Source organism: the organism of the source record quoted next, unplaced genomic scaffold (assembly GCF_019419815.1).
Source record: "Pyrus x bretschneideri cultivar Hongxiangsu unplaced genomic scaffold, Pyrus_bretschneideri_v1 Contig51, whole genome shotgun sequence".
Taxonomy (NCBI): Eukaryota; Viridiplantae; Streptophyta; class Magnoliopsida; order Rosales; family Rosaceae; genus Pyrus; species Pyrus x bretschneideri.
The window spans coordinates 2,715,189-2,730,495 of NW_025999789.1; the positions used below are offsets into that span (position 1 = coordinate 2,715,189).

A 15,307-nucleotide genomic window follows, 5' to 3' on the forward strand; every position below is an offset into this window, starting at 1 on the left:
TGCTCACCACATCATAAACTATGATGTATGCCACCTAATCATATGACACATATTCTTCCACCTACATGTAATTTACTTTCACATTAAATATTAGGTAAAGAACACGTGACAAATGATTAATAATGATGAACATACATTAGAATTATAACGGTGAGCAAAAATATTCCTGGAACTGATAACACTGTCATTCATTCATTCTGGGTTGGAGAGTTTGGCGTGCCAACTTCTTCCAAGAAAACAAAAATCTCATGATTACGAAAGGAAGGGAATCTCACTCAAAACTTGGTTAGCTTTTCCTTTTCCTCATTTTTCAACGAATCTATACCGCACGCGAGCATTAACAAAAATTCCTTTGACTAATTAATAATTATATAGGTTTTACACCTTCCGTTTCAAGATAAGTTTATGATAAACTAATTAGGTTTTAGTTTTTATGAATTTCTTTTTATATACATTTAATGTTTTGTATATTTTCACCTTTTTTCTTCTTTTTTGGCTAGCACTTTTTTATTTTTAGACCTGTCTCACTTTCAAATCCATTAAATTAGTGGTAATTAGTTTGGTCAAGTTAACCTTATTTACTTTCAAGTATATTTGGATTAAGAATATCATGTTTGATGTTTGTATTCATTATCAATACTATAATAAAACTGTTATTGTTTGGCGTAAAAATAAAAAAAAAAACCTATTTAGCATGGTAGGACTAGGATAATAGGACAAATATTTTTACAACAATTTAAGCTCTCAAATTCAATTACATTCAAAGATTGCTCACACATTAATAAAATGAAGCAACTACACTATACCATCAAAATGTGTTATGTGGGTTAACAAAAATAACAAAATGTGTGTTAATGTTGCTTTCATTTTCATCGTTATCAAGGTATGAAAAACTACCCAATATCACACGCATTACCAATATGTAGTTTATCTTATTTTTATACTTGGTTAGCATAAATACGTACAAAGAAACTTATGTCATAATATAAGTAGTGAGATATTAAATAATAAACATTAAAAGTGAGACATATGAAGTATGTCGTCTATTTGTATGAAAAATTATAATATATCATCTTGTGTTTTGGGTACACGTAAAACCTTCTTCACGTCCCATACAGTTGACACAACATTCACCTTCTTAAAATATCCAACACTTTTGGAGTGAATTAATTAAAGTGATGGTGGTGCCAACACAAGAGATTTGTGAGTTGTAATGAATGCTTCAATCTCCATCACCCATGAAGGAAGAAGTGGGACTGACCTAATTAAATTTGAAACCCTAGAATCTGTGGCTGTAGTAAATTCTCTGCAATAGTTTGGTGAATGAATATAATCTTTCAAGCATATATATGTAGCACCGTGCGGCGTATGTATGGACCGCAGTAACTAGGGTTTGGTGGTGGAAGTGTCGTCTTTGTTGTGTAGCTCCCGTTGTTAATAAATTTTTAACCACCACGATCAACTAACTCTACAGAATTTTGGGGTGTCGGTTCATCATCCTGTACCATCCTAGGATTATTAATGAATGACTTGAACTAAACCTTGATTATGGTTGGAATTTCTAAGCCACACGATTGCAGCACATAATTGACCCATAACCTATCACTCATTAGTGAATGATTTTGTGTGCACTAACAAAATTGTCATGTGATGTTATCAAATCACGTATTATGACCTGCTCGACATGTGAGTCTTACAATCAAGCCCCTTTATGTCTTTTGCACTCAAAGGCTAATCTCTATCTTGCCCGAGGAAACCTTTCCACGCCTCTATCACCTTTTGGGAGACCGACGCTCCCTACATACCATTTACCTGAGATCGTACCTTTGCCGGTTGGTCTTGACATACAAGATTAAAATTATAGCTCTTTTAGAATGGTATCTCGCTCATGGCTCATACAACATCAGAACTATGACATTCTTTGCTTTCCAACTAAGTTGTGTAAGAAAAGCCAAAAGCCACTCTCAGAGAATGAAGCTTTATGTCCAAAGTTTGACACGTTTACCTTAGAATTTATTTGAAACAGTAACATTATGTGACGATATTTCATTATACGAAAAAGTATACATAACAGATCACTTATTTATCACACATATAATTGGATGAGAGATGAGGATGTACTATCTAGCTAGCAGAACTGCCAAAAGCTGATGACTACGAAAGTCGTGCCAAGTTATAGGAACAACCAACCTACTATTTTGGTCGTATGGATATCCATTTCCCAATTTGGTCGACCTTTTATTACGCAACGATTTTTGTTGACTAGGAAATTGTTAAATTTTTTGACTTTTGTTTATGTTCTTCAGTTACTTGCATGCATGGATCCAACTTAAATGCAACCTTAAACTATACATTTAACACATAAAGCGAGTTGGAAGTAACTCTTCTCATGCCATTGCCGTAATTAACGACTACTTCAGGGGATAGATCATCTATTACTGGTTTAATTGAGAGAATGTGATATATGTAGCGACTCCCTTTCTCTCTAAACTTTTCATGTATGTCCTTAGAAATTGTAGTGGGTAGACAATATATTAGTTAAGTTTTCCCTGTCAATTGGCAACGAAGTAGTTTGATTTGAAGAACCACCTGCTATTATTCAAGATCTTCTCCATCATTTGATGTAACTTGATTGAGTTCTTAATATATCGTCTTTTAAAAAAAAAAAAAATGAAACGAGTTGTAAAATCATACTTGTTGCTCGTAAAGATATGGATGCAAAAAATTGAGTTATATTGTTTTCACAAGAAACATTACCAAAACAAAGAGAAGGTCAAATTTTATCGTACATTACAACAAAACAAAGAAACCAATAAGACACACCCTTTACAGTATAGAAATTCCAGAACCTCAACTCTCGTGGCACTTTTACAGTTGCACCGAAACCCCTTCCTCGTAGATTATTGAAGTGCGTTGTCCATATTAGATCCTCCTTACATAAGATTAATATTTGGAAGGGAAGTGTACGAAAATTTACAACTCAGCTTGAGGGCTCGCTTGGAAGTGCTGATGTTTCCTACAGAAAACACTTTTAAGTTTTTTTAAAATTCAAAAAAACGTTTTTCTAAAAGAGTTTTTTATTTTAAAAACACTTCCAAACAAACTATAAATTAAGGGAATTGTTATGGGCGCTCTACAAATCTCATTTTGCATTCTAAACTTTCTATAATTATAAAGAAAAATATACTTGTGAGGTGTGTAGAATGAGATTTCTGAAGTATTAATGAAAATTCCATAAATTAATTACAATTAGCTAATATAAGTGGCGGAGTATGACCACAATATTACTTATAAAAAATAAAAATAAAAATACATAAAAATAAGGCGCGTGAGTGATTAAGCAACAGCTAGAAAAAAAGTTACAACGAACCCTACGAGAAGCAAAGCGCACAAAACACTTTGCTTCATCCGACTCCAATCGCCACCGTCAATTCATTTTTCCTGCAAACACCTCCAAAATTAAATTAAAATTAAAAAAAATATAATTAATATACAAGTACAAAACACTAAAATTCTGAAAACGAAGGCAGAGGCCGCCACGTATGCAAATCTTGGGGGGCGTCGGTGCCAAATAAGCGGACCAAAAGCCATAATTTAATAAAAATAAATATAAAAATAAATAGAGTGAGGAGAGAGAAAGAGAGGAGAGAGAGAGAGGACAGCTGGGAAAAAGGAGGAGAAGGAGAGAAGAGGAGAGAGAGCTCTTTCGCTTCCGAGAATTGTCTTTTGCTTTTTTCCTTTCCCTTGTGCTAAATTCTCCTACCGACTTCCATTTCAATTTTCTTGAGAAAATTCCTCATTTTTTTTCTCGGGAAAATCTCCTAGCGACTTTCAATTTTTCCCCCGTTTCTCTCTCCCGGCCCATCTCTGTTTCTGGATTAGATTCTCCGCGGGTGAAACCTATTGCCTGAGCTTCTCGGATTGCGATGCAGCTTCCAATCTAGGTTTCTTATTTTGCTTTTCCCTCCTCATTTTTTTTCCTGTAAATTTTCGATCTTTTTGTGGGAAATTTACGTAGAGAGGGAGAATGCGTGTGATCCGGACGTGGGTTATCCGCATTGATGAGGTTTAATGCGTTTTGGGGATTCGAGAGCGTTTAAGAAGGTGTAAATGCGAGAGCTTTATAGTTCGGTTGCTATCAGATAGCTTTTGTGACGGTTTCACTGTTGTCACTAATTCGTATAAGTTTCAGAGAGCTCCTGAGAGATTGATTGAGTTTGCGTGATGGGATTTAGTTTTTCAGTTTTTTAGTTAGTCACCTGAAGTTAGAGAGATTGGTTTTTGGGAATTTGGCTGCTTTTTTGTGAGTTATTTTCTGTGTGTGTTAATATTTGTGGAAAAAGGATAGTGAAATCTGGGAAAGGTGGCAAATTTGGAGATGATGAGATTGGAATCTGATTCTGGTGAAGGTAGAGAAAAATGGGGTTTTTGTAATTTGATTGGGGAATTTAGCTGCTTCAGATCTGTCTGCCATTTGGAAAATTGGGTATTGAATATTAAAAGGGTGTGTTTTGTTGGCCTGCAGATGTTGGAAAGTGACATTTTTTCTTTTGCTAGTTTTAATTGTCAGGAAAATGAGTTAAAGAAGTTCAGGGGAGGCTGAATAGTGATAAGGTTCTTTTTTATGAGGATATGAAGTTTTGGTGTAGGAAGAAACTTGGGAAAATACCAGAATACAATGCAGTTGTTTCTTTTTCTCATTTTTTACCAAATGCCGTAAAGGGAATTTCACAAATATGCACATATGATATATATGTATTTACATTTACCTGGGTTACAATTTTGTGTTCTTTTTTTTTTTTTTGGTTGTAAGGATTTTTTATTTATTTGCACTTTGATGTTTTTTAAGGAGTTACTTTGGTTTTGTGTGCAGTCAAATTATTTAGTCATATTTCACCTTCTGCTGTAGATATAAAGTCAGTCAATATCAGTTCTTCAGCTTCAACTTCTGTATATTGAAGATGTATTTGTGTCTTATATTCGAATCCTAAGTCGTTGCTTGTATTTTGACAGAATATGGGACATTCATGCTCAAGAGTTTGCGGTGGATTCGCTTCCTTTCTCTGAAGATTAAGGGCCAAGAGACAGTGGAAATCTTGCCTCTGCATTGGACTAAGATGTCAGGTATGCTTTCTGGTACGCTAGATGAATTTGTTATCTCCGGTTGAAGAAGGGAACATGATGCTTGTTTTATTAGAAAAACAAAATGCGAAATCGAGATAAAGGTTGCGTATTGTGGTACTGATGGTTATGCATGTTACTCTGTTCACTGAAGGCCTTGAAGGTTTTGGAGCTCTTGATGAAATCCGAGAGAGAAGATCAGATTTTGAGAATTCTGAAGAGGAGAGACGACGCTCAAGAATTTGCAACCTCAAGAAGAAGGCGATAAATGCTTCAAGTAAGTTTACCCATTCTCTTAAAAAAAGAGGAAAAAGGAAAATTGATTACCGGGTTCCAGCAGTTTCCATAGAAGATGTACGGGATGCGAAAGAGGAGAGTGTTGTCCAAGAGTTTCGTCAAAGACTCCTTGACGTGGACTTGTTGCCAGCAAGGCATGATGACTACCATACTTTGTTGAGGTCAGTCAATATCCCTCCAATGTATTTGTTCATATTATTGACATAGTGGCCAATTCAGTTGACAATTCAGATGTAGTGGATTATAGTAACTTGATCTTATCTTTTTTTGACTCTCATGTAGATTTTTGAAAGCTAGAGACCTTAACATTGAAAAAACACTCCAGTTATGGGAAGAAATGCTTAAATGGAGAAAAGAATTTGGAACAGACACCATTTTGGAGGTAATGAGGTTATTATTTTTTATCTGATGATGTAACTATAGATGTATTATCTTTTAGACAAGAGAATTCTTTGGTGTGCTAGGAAAATTTAAGGTCATCGTCTAATTAGGAAATTCGGAAGCACAAATTTAATTAATCTAAGACCTTGAAACGGGATGTCATCTTTGGAGATAAGCCATTATTATCTGAATTGTGATGGGGCTCTAACAGTAGGAATGTTGTAGCGTGTTCGAAGTGCAAGCTGTGAATAAAATTTTTCTTTTGTTGATTTAGTTCTAACTCATTCTCAAATTAATCAATTCGAAGGATTTTGAATTTGAAGAGCTTGATGAAGTATTGCAATTTTACCCTCAAGGATATCATGGGGTTGATAAAGAAGGCAGACCCGTTTACATTGAGAGACTGGGAAAAGCTCATCCAAGTAGGTTAATGCAAATCACCAGTATAGAGCGATACTTAAAGTACCATGTCCAAGAGTTTGAGAGAGCTCTGCAGGAGAAATTCCCTGCTTGTTCAATTGCGGCAAAGAGGCAGATATGTTCAACAACAACTATACTGGATGTACAAGGCTTGGTATGCTTACATCTTTTCCTCCGCTTTTGGTACTTCCTTTCCTGCCACTGCTAATTTCCTGATTTTTAACTAGAAAACTAATGTTATTTGAAATACAGGGCATGAAAAATTTCACTAGAACTGCTGCCAATCTCTTGTCTGCCATGTCAAAGATAGACACCAATTACTACCCCGAGGTATCCAAATCACCTGAACAATATTTTGCTTTAATTTATTTTTGGTTTAAAGAATAATATTTTTGTTTTATTTTATAAAGCAGCCACTTGGTGGGATAAGGCTTGGTTGTTGTTGTATTTTGTAAAGCGCGTCTAACTCTTTGCAATATACAGACACTACACCGAATGTACATTGTCAATGCTGGTCCTGGATTTAAGAAGATGCTTTGGCCAGCTGCACAGAAATTTCTTGATGTAAAGACTATTGCAAAGATACAGGTAAAGGATACTGCTCTAGGCCCGTGGCATTGTATTTTCCTTATCCTGCAGCCATGATTGCTGATAATTATCTAAAATCCAGGTTTTGGATCCCAAATCGTTGTCTAAACTACTGGAAGTCATTGATTCAAGGTATTTTTAGCACGTATATATATAATTATATATAAATATACTCTGCAATATTTTTATCGACATTTGACAGTGCTCGTCAGCTCACTGTTAACATATCTCTCTTTTCAGTCAGTTACCAGACTTCCTAGGCGGATCATGTACATGTTCAGCTGAAGGAGGCTGCCTTAGGTCTAATAAAGGTCCATGGAATGACATCGAGATAATGAAGGTTGTCATCATTTTACTTTCTAAATGAGTAGTATAGTGGCTTCAGGCTTCAATCTCTTTATTGAAGTGAATAGCGAAGTTTAACCCAGTGTCTCTAATTTGTAGCTTCTGCATGCTGCCGAAGCAACATTTGTCAGGCAAATTTCTAGAGTGTCTGGTGATCAGGAGAAATTTGACTCATATATTCAAATATATCCACTGAAGGTTAGTTCAGAACTATTTTTTGTAGTACTTGATGTAGTATTGGTTCAGAAAAGGTGACACATACTTATTCTTTCATTTATTTGTTTTAATTTTGTTATCAGGGTAGAACAAGCGATACATCAGTTGTAGAATCAGGATCGGATATCGACGATCCTTGTTCTTCACTAGGACGAAGGAGTTCTGCATTTCCTCCTTTGGATTCAGTTGATGAAGACGTGAGTTTTAAGATTAATTTTCTTTATGATTTGTTTGGTTCAAAAGATGTACTGCATATGTTGGTGTGTATATTGATTAATCTGTCTTGCACACGTCAAGGCATCAGATCCAAATGCTTACTACAGCTGTGATGATCTTCCTCTGGTTGAGAAAGCCGGAACAAGTGATCAAGGAGTACGACGTCATCAGGATCATAATGTTTCTCTTGAAGCAACATCAAATTCCGAAGGTAACACATTATTATAACCTTATTTCCAGTTATTATTTACTAAATTCCTTTGTCGACTTCTATAAATCTAAAAATTGTATTACCACTGCTTATGCATTTCGACTATTATTTCCTGAGTTCATGCGTCTTTTCAGGTAGTTCAGTTAACCTTAGGTTTGACGCAACTAAGGACAAAATTGAGAAGACGGACTTCACTCGTACGGCAAAAAAGCTGGTATCTTTCCTGGTCAGACTAATACCATTTTCTCGTATTCTACAATTTGAATTTTGGAGAAAGCAGAACAACATTTACCCATCAAATTTGGTGGAAAGCAACACAAATAGTCATTTACCATCCCCTGAAGTTGTGAGTCAAGAAGACTATGTCCAGCCATGTTTACAGCGTCTTCAGCAACTAGAAAAAGTATGTGAGGAACTTAACAACAAGCCTGCTTCAATTCCTTTAGAAAAGGAGCGAATGCTGATGGACTCGTTGGAAAGGATCAAGTCTGTTGAATATGATCTCGAGCAAACGAAAAGGGTATACTATATTTGAATGCTTTTAGCCATTTGATTATTGATCTTTCAATTGCACAGATAACAATATTTTCTTTTCAATGTTGGCCTTACAGGTGCTGCATGCTGCAGCGGTAAAGCAACTAGAGATTGCTAGGTTGTTGGAGAATCTACAGGAATCTAAATTTCATGTAAGTCTATATGCAAAAACTTAACTTCCGTGGTTAAATTTATCTGAAAATCAACCGACTTTTGATTTTCGGGTTATCAATTAAGCCTTTATTAGGAAAGTCTTATGGGGAGTTTTTGTCATCGAAATATGATCAATAATAAGGTAGAAAAGCATATAGTTATAGGTAGCTACAATCAATGAGCTAATGTTCATTTCGTAGCATTTCGTTTTGTTGAGCCAAATCTGACATAGGTGAGGCTCTTTTTGATGCAGCGAAAGAGACTGTTTTGTTGAATAGGTAACAACTCATAGCGGGAAAGGCTATACACGCGTGGTTTAAGAATTATGATGCAGAGAAGGCCCCTTCTTTTTATCTTCTTTTTTTTTTTTTTTTTTTTTAGAGATAAACAGAAAAAAGGATTAATGAAATCTTGTACAATTTTGTACAATTCGGCATAGTGTTTTTTTTTTTTTTTTGGAGGAATTTGAAGGTCTAAACTCCCACACCAGATCCATTGCAATGTATATGATGGAATACTGAAATCACTAGGGTTCCTCCATGTTAATTGTATTCAATGGCGAACGCTGAGCTTGATGAACAAACTAGCCAGCATCATAACAGGGGATTTTTTTTCTAGAGTGATACTAACCACACATCCCTTTTTGGCCGTTTGAACGAATGTATTGAAGATTATTAAAGAACAAGAATTAACAGGAGGTGTACGGGAGGTAAAACGTGTGTAAATAGCATCACCCTCTTTTTATTTTCCAAAATTATCATATGCATTGTACAAAAACATGAGCATAAAATTTGTATATTGAGTGCAGGATGATCTTTTTGAAGTGGTAATAATAGTTCACTTTTCTTGATGAAACTGTAAATCATTTATCGATTGATGCTCTGGTTATGAGAAAAAGACCCTCAGGTCTTATAAGCCTATGCAGTATTCCAAAGGTCTCTCTTGAACACCATGGGAAATACCATTTGCATCCTGCCAATTTGATGTTTATGAGAAGGTAATGCGATTTTGACTTGGATATGATAAGTCTCGATGTTAAGATGATTAAGATTAGTTGTAGTCGGTTAAGATTAAGACTCGCTCAGAGTTCGATTTCCCTTAACGTACCAAATAAAAATAAAACAAGCCTTGGATGTTTGGATATATCAAAGACTCGTCTTAACCAAGGCTTCAGTGCAAAGGTATAAATTTGAGTACAAAGTATGTTTAGAATGAAGGAATGAGGGAAAAAGATATTTGAGGCTACATACGATACGATTACAAGACATTTAGGTCATGTTTGGTGACAATGATTGAATTGGATTAGATAACTTAGGATTGTAGGATAAGATTACTTAGGACCGGAGAGGTAACTTAGGATTGGAGTACCGGGATGATTTGTCCCACAATTTTGTAAGGATTAGTTGTCCCTTTGATCGCCAAATATAGGATTGGATTAAGCTAATCCAATCCTATATTACATTTGACTTTAGGTTTCAAAAATATCCGGGACTTAGACGCGCAAAAGGTTCGGCTAGGGTTTCCTACATTCTCTTGGAACAAAGTCGGCCAGTAGGAAATAGAGACTACATATTTCCTAATTTCACCTGGATTCGGAGTATGAACTTCCTCTCTATATATATCATTATGCCAGGCCTCATTAGAGCATAACATCATTCCAAGAAAATTCAGCAAAAAACCTAATACCAAAGACCATGAAGAAAGTTGAGATTCGACACGTATGGCAGCACAATTTGGAATCCGAGTTTGCTCTAATGCAGTCCATGATTCGTTACTACCCTTTCCTCTCCATAGACACCGAATTCCCTGGCACAGTTTTCCAGTATTCCGATATCCACACCCCCTTACCAACCCCGGCGTCCAAATACAAGCTCATGAAGGCCAACGTGGACAACACCAACATAATCCAGTTAGGTCTAACACTCTCCGATAACAACGGAAACTTGCCCAGTTTCGGCAATAATAGCTGCTACATATGGGAGTTCAACTTCAGGGACTTCGATGTCCATCGTGACCTTCAGAATATAAGTTCTATTCAGTTACTTGAGAAGCAAGGAATCGATTTCTTGAAAAACAAGGAAAAGGGTATTCGTTCTTCCGACTTCTCCTTGCTGTGGCATAAATCTTCGCTGCTCTCCAAGAAGTCCCAGTTGACATGGGTGGGTTTCCATAGCGCTTACGATTTCGGGTACCTGATCAAGATGCTGACTGACGACTGGTTGCCGCCGGACATTAACAGTTTCATGTGCATGATGGACATATACTTTGGGAAAAAAGTGTACGACATCAAAAGCATGATTAGGGTTTCTCGAGGGATTTATGGAGGATTAGAGAGAGTGGCTAACAAGCTTGGGGTTGATCGTGTGGCTGGGAAGAGTCATCAGGCTGCTTCTGATAGTTTGCTGACTTGGCAAACGTTTCAGAAGCTTACACATGTGTACTACACAAGTATGCTAGGGGAAGACAACTGCAGTTTAGATTTGAGAGATTTAGATTGGTCCCAAAGGGTTTTGTATGGTTTGGAAGTTGAGGCTCATTGATCTAGCTAATTGCAGTACAAGGAATTCAGAATTTTGATTGTTTTCATTTATTTCATTCTTTTGTAGTATCTTCGATATACAATGAAGTTGGATTTTTACCCTATTTCGAACTTTCATTTATGCATTTTTTTTAGAAGTGCAAGATCTTGGTCAGGGGCAGAAATAGAAACTATTATTGGTATAAGACGCAATGGTTACAAAAAAATCCCTTTCATAATAGTAACCAATTGGTTATGGTGGACTTTTTTTTTTGACAAACAATAGTATTAGTGAGTTAAATAATTAGTCGTTAGAGGAAGAGAATCGGTAGGAATAAACGGACCATATTATTCTATTAACATAATTAGGTCATTATTTTCTTTGCGGTGACAGCAGCACTTTGGTTGGAAAAGGTTGATGCTAACGCGCAATTCTATTAAGATAAAAGCATATTGGTCGTTTTCGTGAGCAACGTGACATCCAAAACCCCACCAAATACCGTTTACCAAAGAAAAAAAAAAAAAAAAAAAAAACACCCCACCAAGTACCAAGTACAACTATAGAAAATGGAACAAAAATGATTTAGGTACACAAAATTTGCATATTTATTCACACTCTTTACTATGAATAGCATTTCACAAAAAATGATACATTCGATTTCAACTCGAGAGTATATCAATAAGGGCATCAATTTTATGCTTCCAAATAACATTATTGATTTGAATTTAAATGAATATGTGAAGATCGAGAGGTATTGGACTATACCATTACTTCAAATTGAATGGGATATGTATTGAATGTTATTGTTTAGGATATCCATTTTTCATAAAATTTAGATTCATAAAATTTAGATCGACAAGAGATAGAGATTTGAACTTGAGACATCTTTCAACATTGAGGTATATATATTAAAATGTGCATTTCTTGAAGCAGTGGGGACGTAAACTTCACCATCATTTGCAGGAACAAGAGAAATCGTAAAATATATCAGTTTTAGATTATTCACTTGAATGTAGTAGTATAGTTTTTTGTTGGCCAAAGGATTGTAAGAGTCTATTAGTTGAAAATCTCAGCCTAACATGATTAGGAACTAGAGATCAATATTTGACAATAAAAAACGACAAAGACAGAAACCACTAGTGAAATCCAATAGGATCCTCTTCGGATCGTTTTGGTGAAAATTCTAAGGATTTGTAAATCGTGTCTGTTCATTATATATTGGGTTGTCAGTTTTTATCAAATACTGCTTATGTTTAATTTTAAATAAAAATACTTCAAATGATTTCTGATCGTATGATATACGATAAACGGACACGATTCACGGATCTCCTCAATCATTACAAAGAGTATCTGAATTCTAGTTAAATGCTCAAAATAATAAAAGAAAAAGCTTAGTTTTAACTACAACACACGCACTCTACGCTTTCTGAAGATTGTCAACTAAACTCACTATTTTGTTGGCCAATCTCTATATTCGTTGTTAAAAGACCAAAGGGCACATACAAGGTTAGCAAAACTAATGGCTTCTCAGTTGAGGAAATGAGGTAAGGGCAGCACGAAGGATAAGGACTCGCCGTACTCACAGTTTCTAAATTCTATGGTAAATAAATAAATAACAATGTCTTTTTTGTTATCTTCCCAGAAAAAGAATATAGTGAATAAATAAAACAGGGAGAGCCAGCAGTCAGAGGAAAACAAAAGAAAGTAGTCCCCCGCTGACAAGAAAGAGAGATCTTTGATCTCTGACTTGGTTTCTCTTTTGTTCTCTCCAAAAACCCAGAAAGTATGGTGTTGAATCAGAGCTTCTGCTTCTGCTTTTCCGTTGTTTTCCTTTTCCTTTTTCTGGGTTTTCCTGCTTCTTCATCCTCACCAACTTTCATTTCAGGTACTGCCCGATTTAACATCTGAAGTTCTATATATGTATATGTATGTTGTAATTTTGCTGGGTTGGGGTTCAAATCAGCTTAGATTTAGCAAAGCTCTGAACTTTGTGATTTCTTTGTGTGTGGCTGCAGATGGTGTCTTTGAATCTCAGGCTTCTATTGGCCGGAACTTGCTGCAGGCCAAGACAGGTTTGATTTCCTTCACACCCTTCTCTGAAAAATTTGTTCTTTCTTTGTCGGTATCATATAATTTTCACTCTAGCAATTGAAATACAGTGCTAAAAGGTGTAGAAGCGATTGTTTCTACTTTTGGAAAATATTGATTTGATTGATTTTTCTTGCTTCAGTTTTACTTTGTTGGAGGATGAAAGCGTATCGAATGTATGTGTTGTTTGTGAGCTATGATCTGTTAATAGAGGGTGATGGATTGGGCTTGTATCTTTTCTGGAATTTTGAGTTTTGGATTTGTTAAGTCCATGTCGAACTTATTTTGAGAAATTAATTGACGAAAATCAAATCGAAATTTAGTAATTAAATTGGATGAGTCTTCGTAGAATGATGTATGTTTGTAAATGCTTGGTGGCTCATCATATCTCTGCTTACATAGGATGTGATATATTGATATTTACTTTGTAACGCGCGCATATAGGAAAAAGAAAATAGTGGAGCTTTGGAGGTGACGCTTTACCGCAGTGGCGGAAAACAATAATACCTATGCACCTTAGTGCGGGTTCGATCTCCACCAATCCCCTTCCCATAACATTTAACAATTTAACTCACGAATGCTGTTGTTTGTAAAATGGAAAGTAGAGAAACTTGAGATCGGGATCAATTTGAATCCAAGAAATCGATGCATAAACATTCGGTTCCATTTTCCTTTTTAGTAGATCTTAATAGGAGGTAAATAACTTGGTCTGATGAAATTTTGGCTCCTGTTATCTGCAGGTTGCCCAGTGAACTTTGAGTTTTTGAACTACACGGTTATCACAAGCCAATGCAAAGGACCCCAATACCCTGCTAAACAGTGTTGTGGTGCATTCAAGGAATTGGCTTGCCCTTACGCAGATGTGCTTAATGACTTGACAAATGAATGCGCTTCAATTATGTTCAGCTACATCAACCTCTACGGAAACTACCCACCAGGACTTTTCGCCAATGAGTGCCACGACGGAAAAGAAGGTCTGATATGCCCTGCATTACCACCATCTGCAGTGGCCAATGATGTAAATGGGGCTCATACCGCACACTATCCGTCTCCATTGCTAATGCTTGTTGCCGGCTTCCTAGCATTGTCCCGGTTACTATAAATTTCCAGACCATTTTCCGGCAATTAGTATATTCTTATGACGTGAGAAATTTACAATTTTTTTCATTCATCTGGTTTTCATCTATGTTTTTCCTCAAGTGCTAGAGCTATAAGATTCTTTCCATTTAATTATCAACACTCTTGGGTGGCATTTGTAATTTGCAATTTTATAAGTCCTTTTGTGCAATACCTTGACAGCCATAATACAGTGCAGACTCTTTCAATTTCTTGAGCTTTATCTCCTACTTCTTCCCTTGAACGCGTTGAATGATCTGTGTAAAATGAGCCGGATTTTGTAATGTGGGGACCACGCAGATTCAATTATCTTCATGTCATCTGTTTGCTTTGGAATTTTGTTTCTGTAGCTCTATATAATTGCGTAACTCTCTTGTGCATCTGCAACAACCATTAACATTACATCCACTGACCGCGTTTTCGCGGTTTGGGCGGCTCCCATTTCGCTCTCCGCTGCCCTCCATTGCTGCTCTCGCTCCTCCGTCTCTTCCCAGTCAGAACAACTTGCCATCCTTCCCTCTGAAAATCACGGTTAGAATGCTAACCACTCTGGTTTTGCTTCAAATGTGCAGCAATTTCCAAAAAGTTAGACAAGCGCATGCTCAGTTGGTTGTATCCGGCCTCTTTGACCACCCTCTAAATGCCGGGAGGCTTCGCCAGTTCTATGTGACAGTCACGCAAATTCACCATGCCTTGTCGATTTTCAATAGAATATCTTATCCTGATGTGTTTGCCTACAGTGTCATGAACACGGTTACGAAGCCTTTTGGAAGATGTCACAAAAAGATACAGTTGCTTGGGGAGCTATGATTTCTGGTTTTGCCATACATGGCGAAGCTGAGAAATGTTTCGAACTGTTGAATGAAATGGTTGTGAACGGAATGTATCTGAACGAAGTCATTTTTGTGACCATTTTATCTGCTTGTTCCCATGCGGGGCATGTCGAAATGGGATACGAGTACTTTGATCAAATAGTGCATGACTATCAAACATTATGGATGCATGGTGGACCTTCTTGGCCGTGCCGGGTGGCTGGAAGAGGCGGAAGAGCTCATCATGTAAATGCCAGAAAAGCCTAATCCGGTAATATGGGGTGCGTCTT

General features: G+C 36.5%; 3 protein-coding genes across 3 annotated transcripts; all 3 read left to right on the forward strand.

Moving 5' to 3' along the window:
* Positions 1 to 3,636: 3,636 nt before the first annotated feature.
* On the forward strand, positions 3,637 to 9,278 carry LOC103938410 (phosphatidylinositol/phosphatidylcholine transfer protein SFH13). The gene is made up of 15 exons (XM_009348410.3): positions 3,637 to 3,944; positions 5,014 to 5,124; positions 5,276 to 5,579; positions 5,701 to 5,800; positions 6,107 to 6,373; positions 6,472 to 6,549; positions 6,703 to 6,807; positions 6,890 to 6,939; positions 7,048 to 7,147; positions 7,252 to 7,350; positions 7,452 to 7,565; positions 7,666 to 7,795; positions 7,930 to 8,315; positions 8,407 to 8,481; positions 8,736 to 9,278. The coding sequence occupies exons 2-15, from the start codon at positions 5,028 to 5,030 to the stop codon at positions 8,754 to 8,756; spliced, it is 1,926 nt and encodes a 641-aa protein (XP_009346685.2). The 5' UTR covers positions 3,637 to 3,944; positions 5,014 to 5,027; the 3' UTR covers positions 8,757 to 9,278.
* Positions 9,279 to 10,176: 898 nt separating this feature from the next.
* LOC103938422 (probable CCR4-associated factor 1 homolog 11) lies at positions 10,177 to 11,022 on the forward strand. Its single transcript, XM_009348423.2, has one exon. The coding sequence runs from the start codon at positions 10,177 to 10,179 to the stop codon at positions 11,020 to 11,022; it is 846 nt and encodes a 281-aa protein (XP_009346698.1).
* Positions 11,023 to 12,530: 1,508 nt separating this feature from the next.
* On the forward strand, positions 12,531 to 14,414 carry LOC103938411 (GPI-anchored protein LLG1). Its single transcript, XM_009348412.3, has 4 exons — positions 12,531 to 12,545; positions 12,644 to 12,886; positions 13,017 to 13,073; positions 13,830 to 14,414. The coding sequence occupies exons 2-4, from the start codon at positions 12,787 to 12,789 to the stop codon at positions 14,189 to 14,191; spliced, it is 519 nt and encodes a 172-aa protein (XP_009346687.1). The 5' UTR covers positions 12,531 to 12,545; positions 12,644 to 12,786; the 3' UTR covers positions 14,192 to 14,414.
* The last annotated feature ends 893 nt before the right edge of the window (positions 14,415 to 15,307 follow it).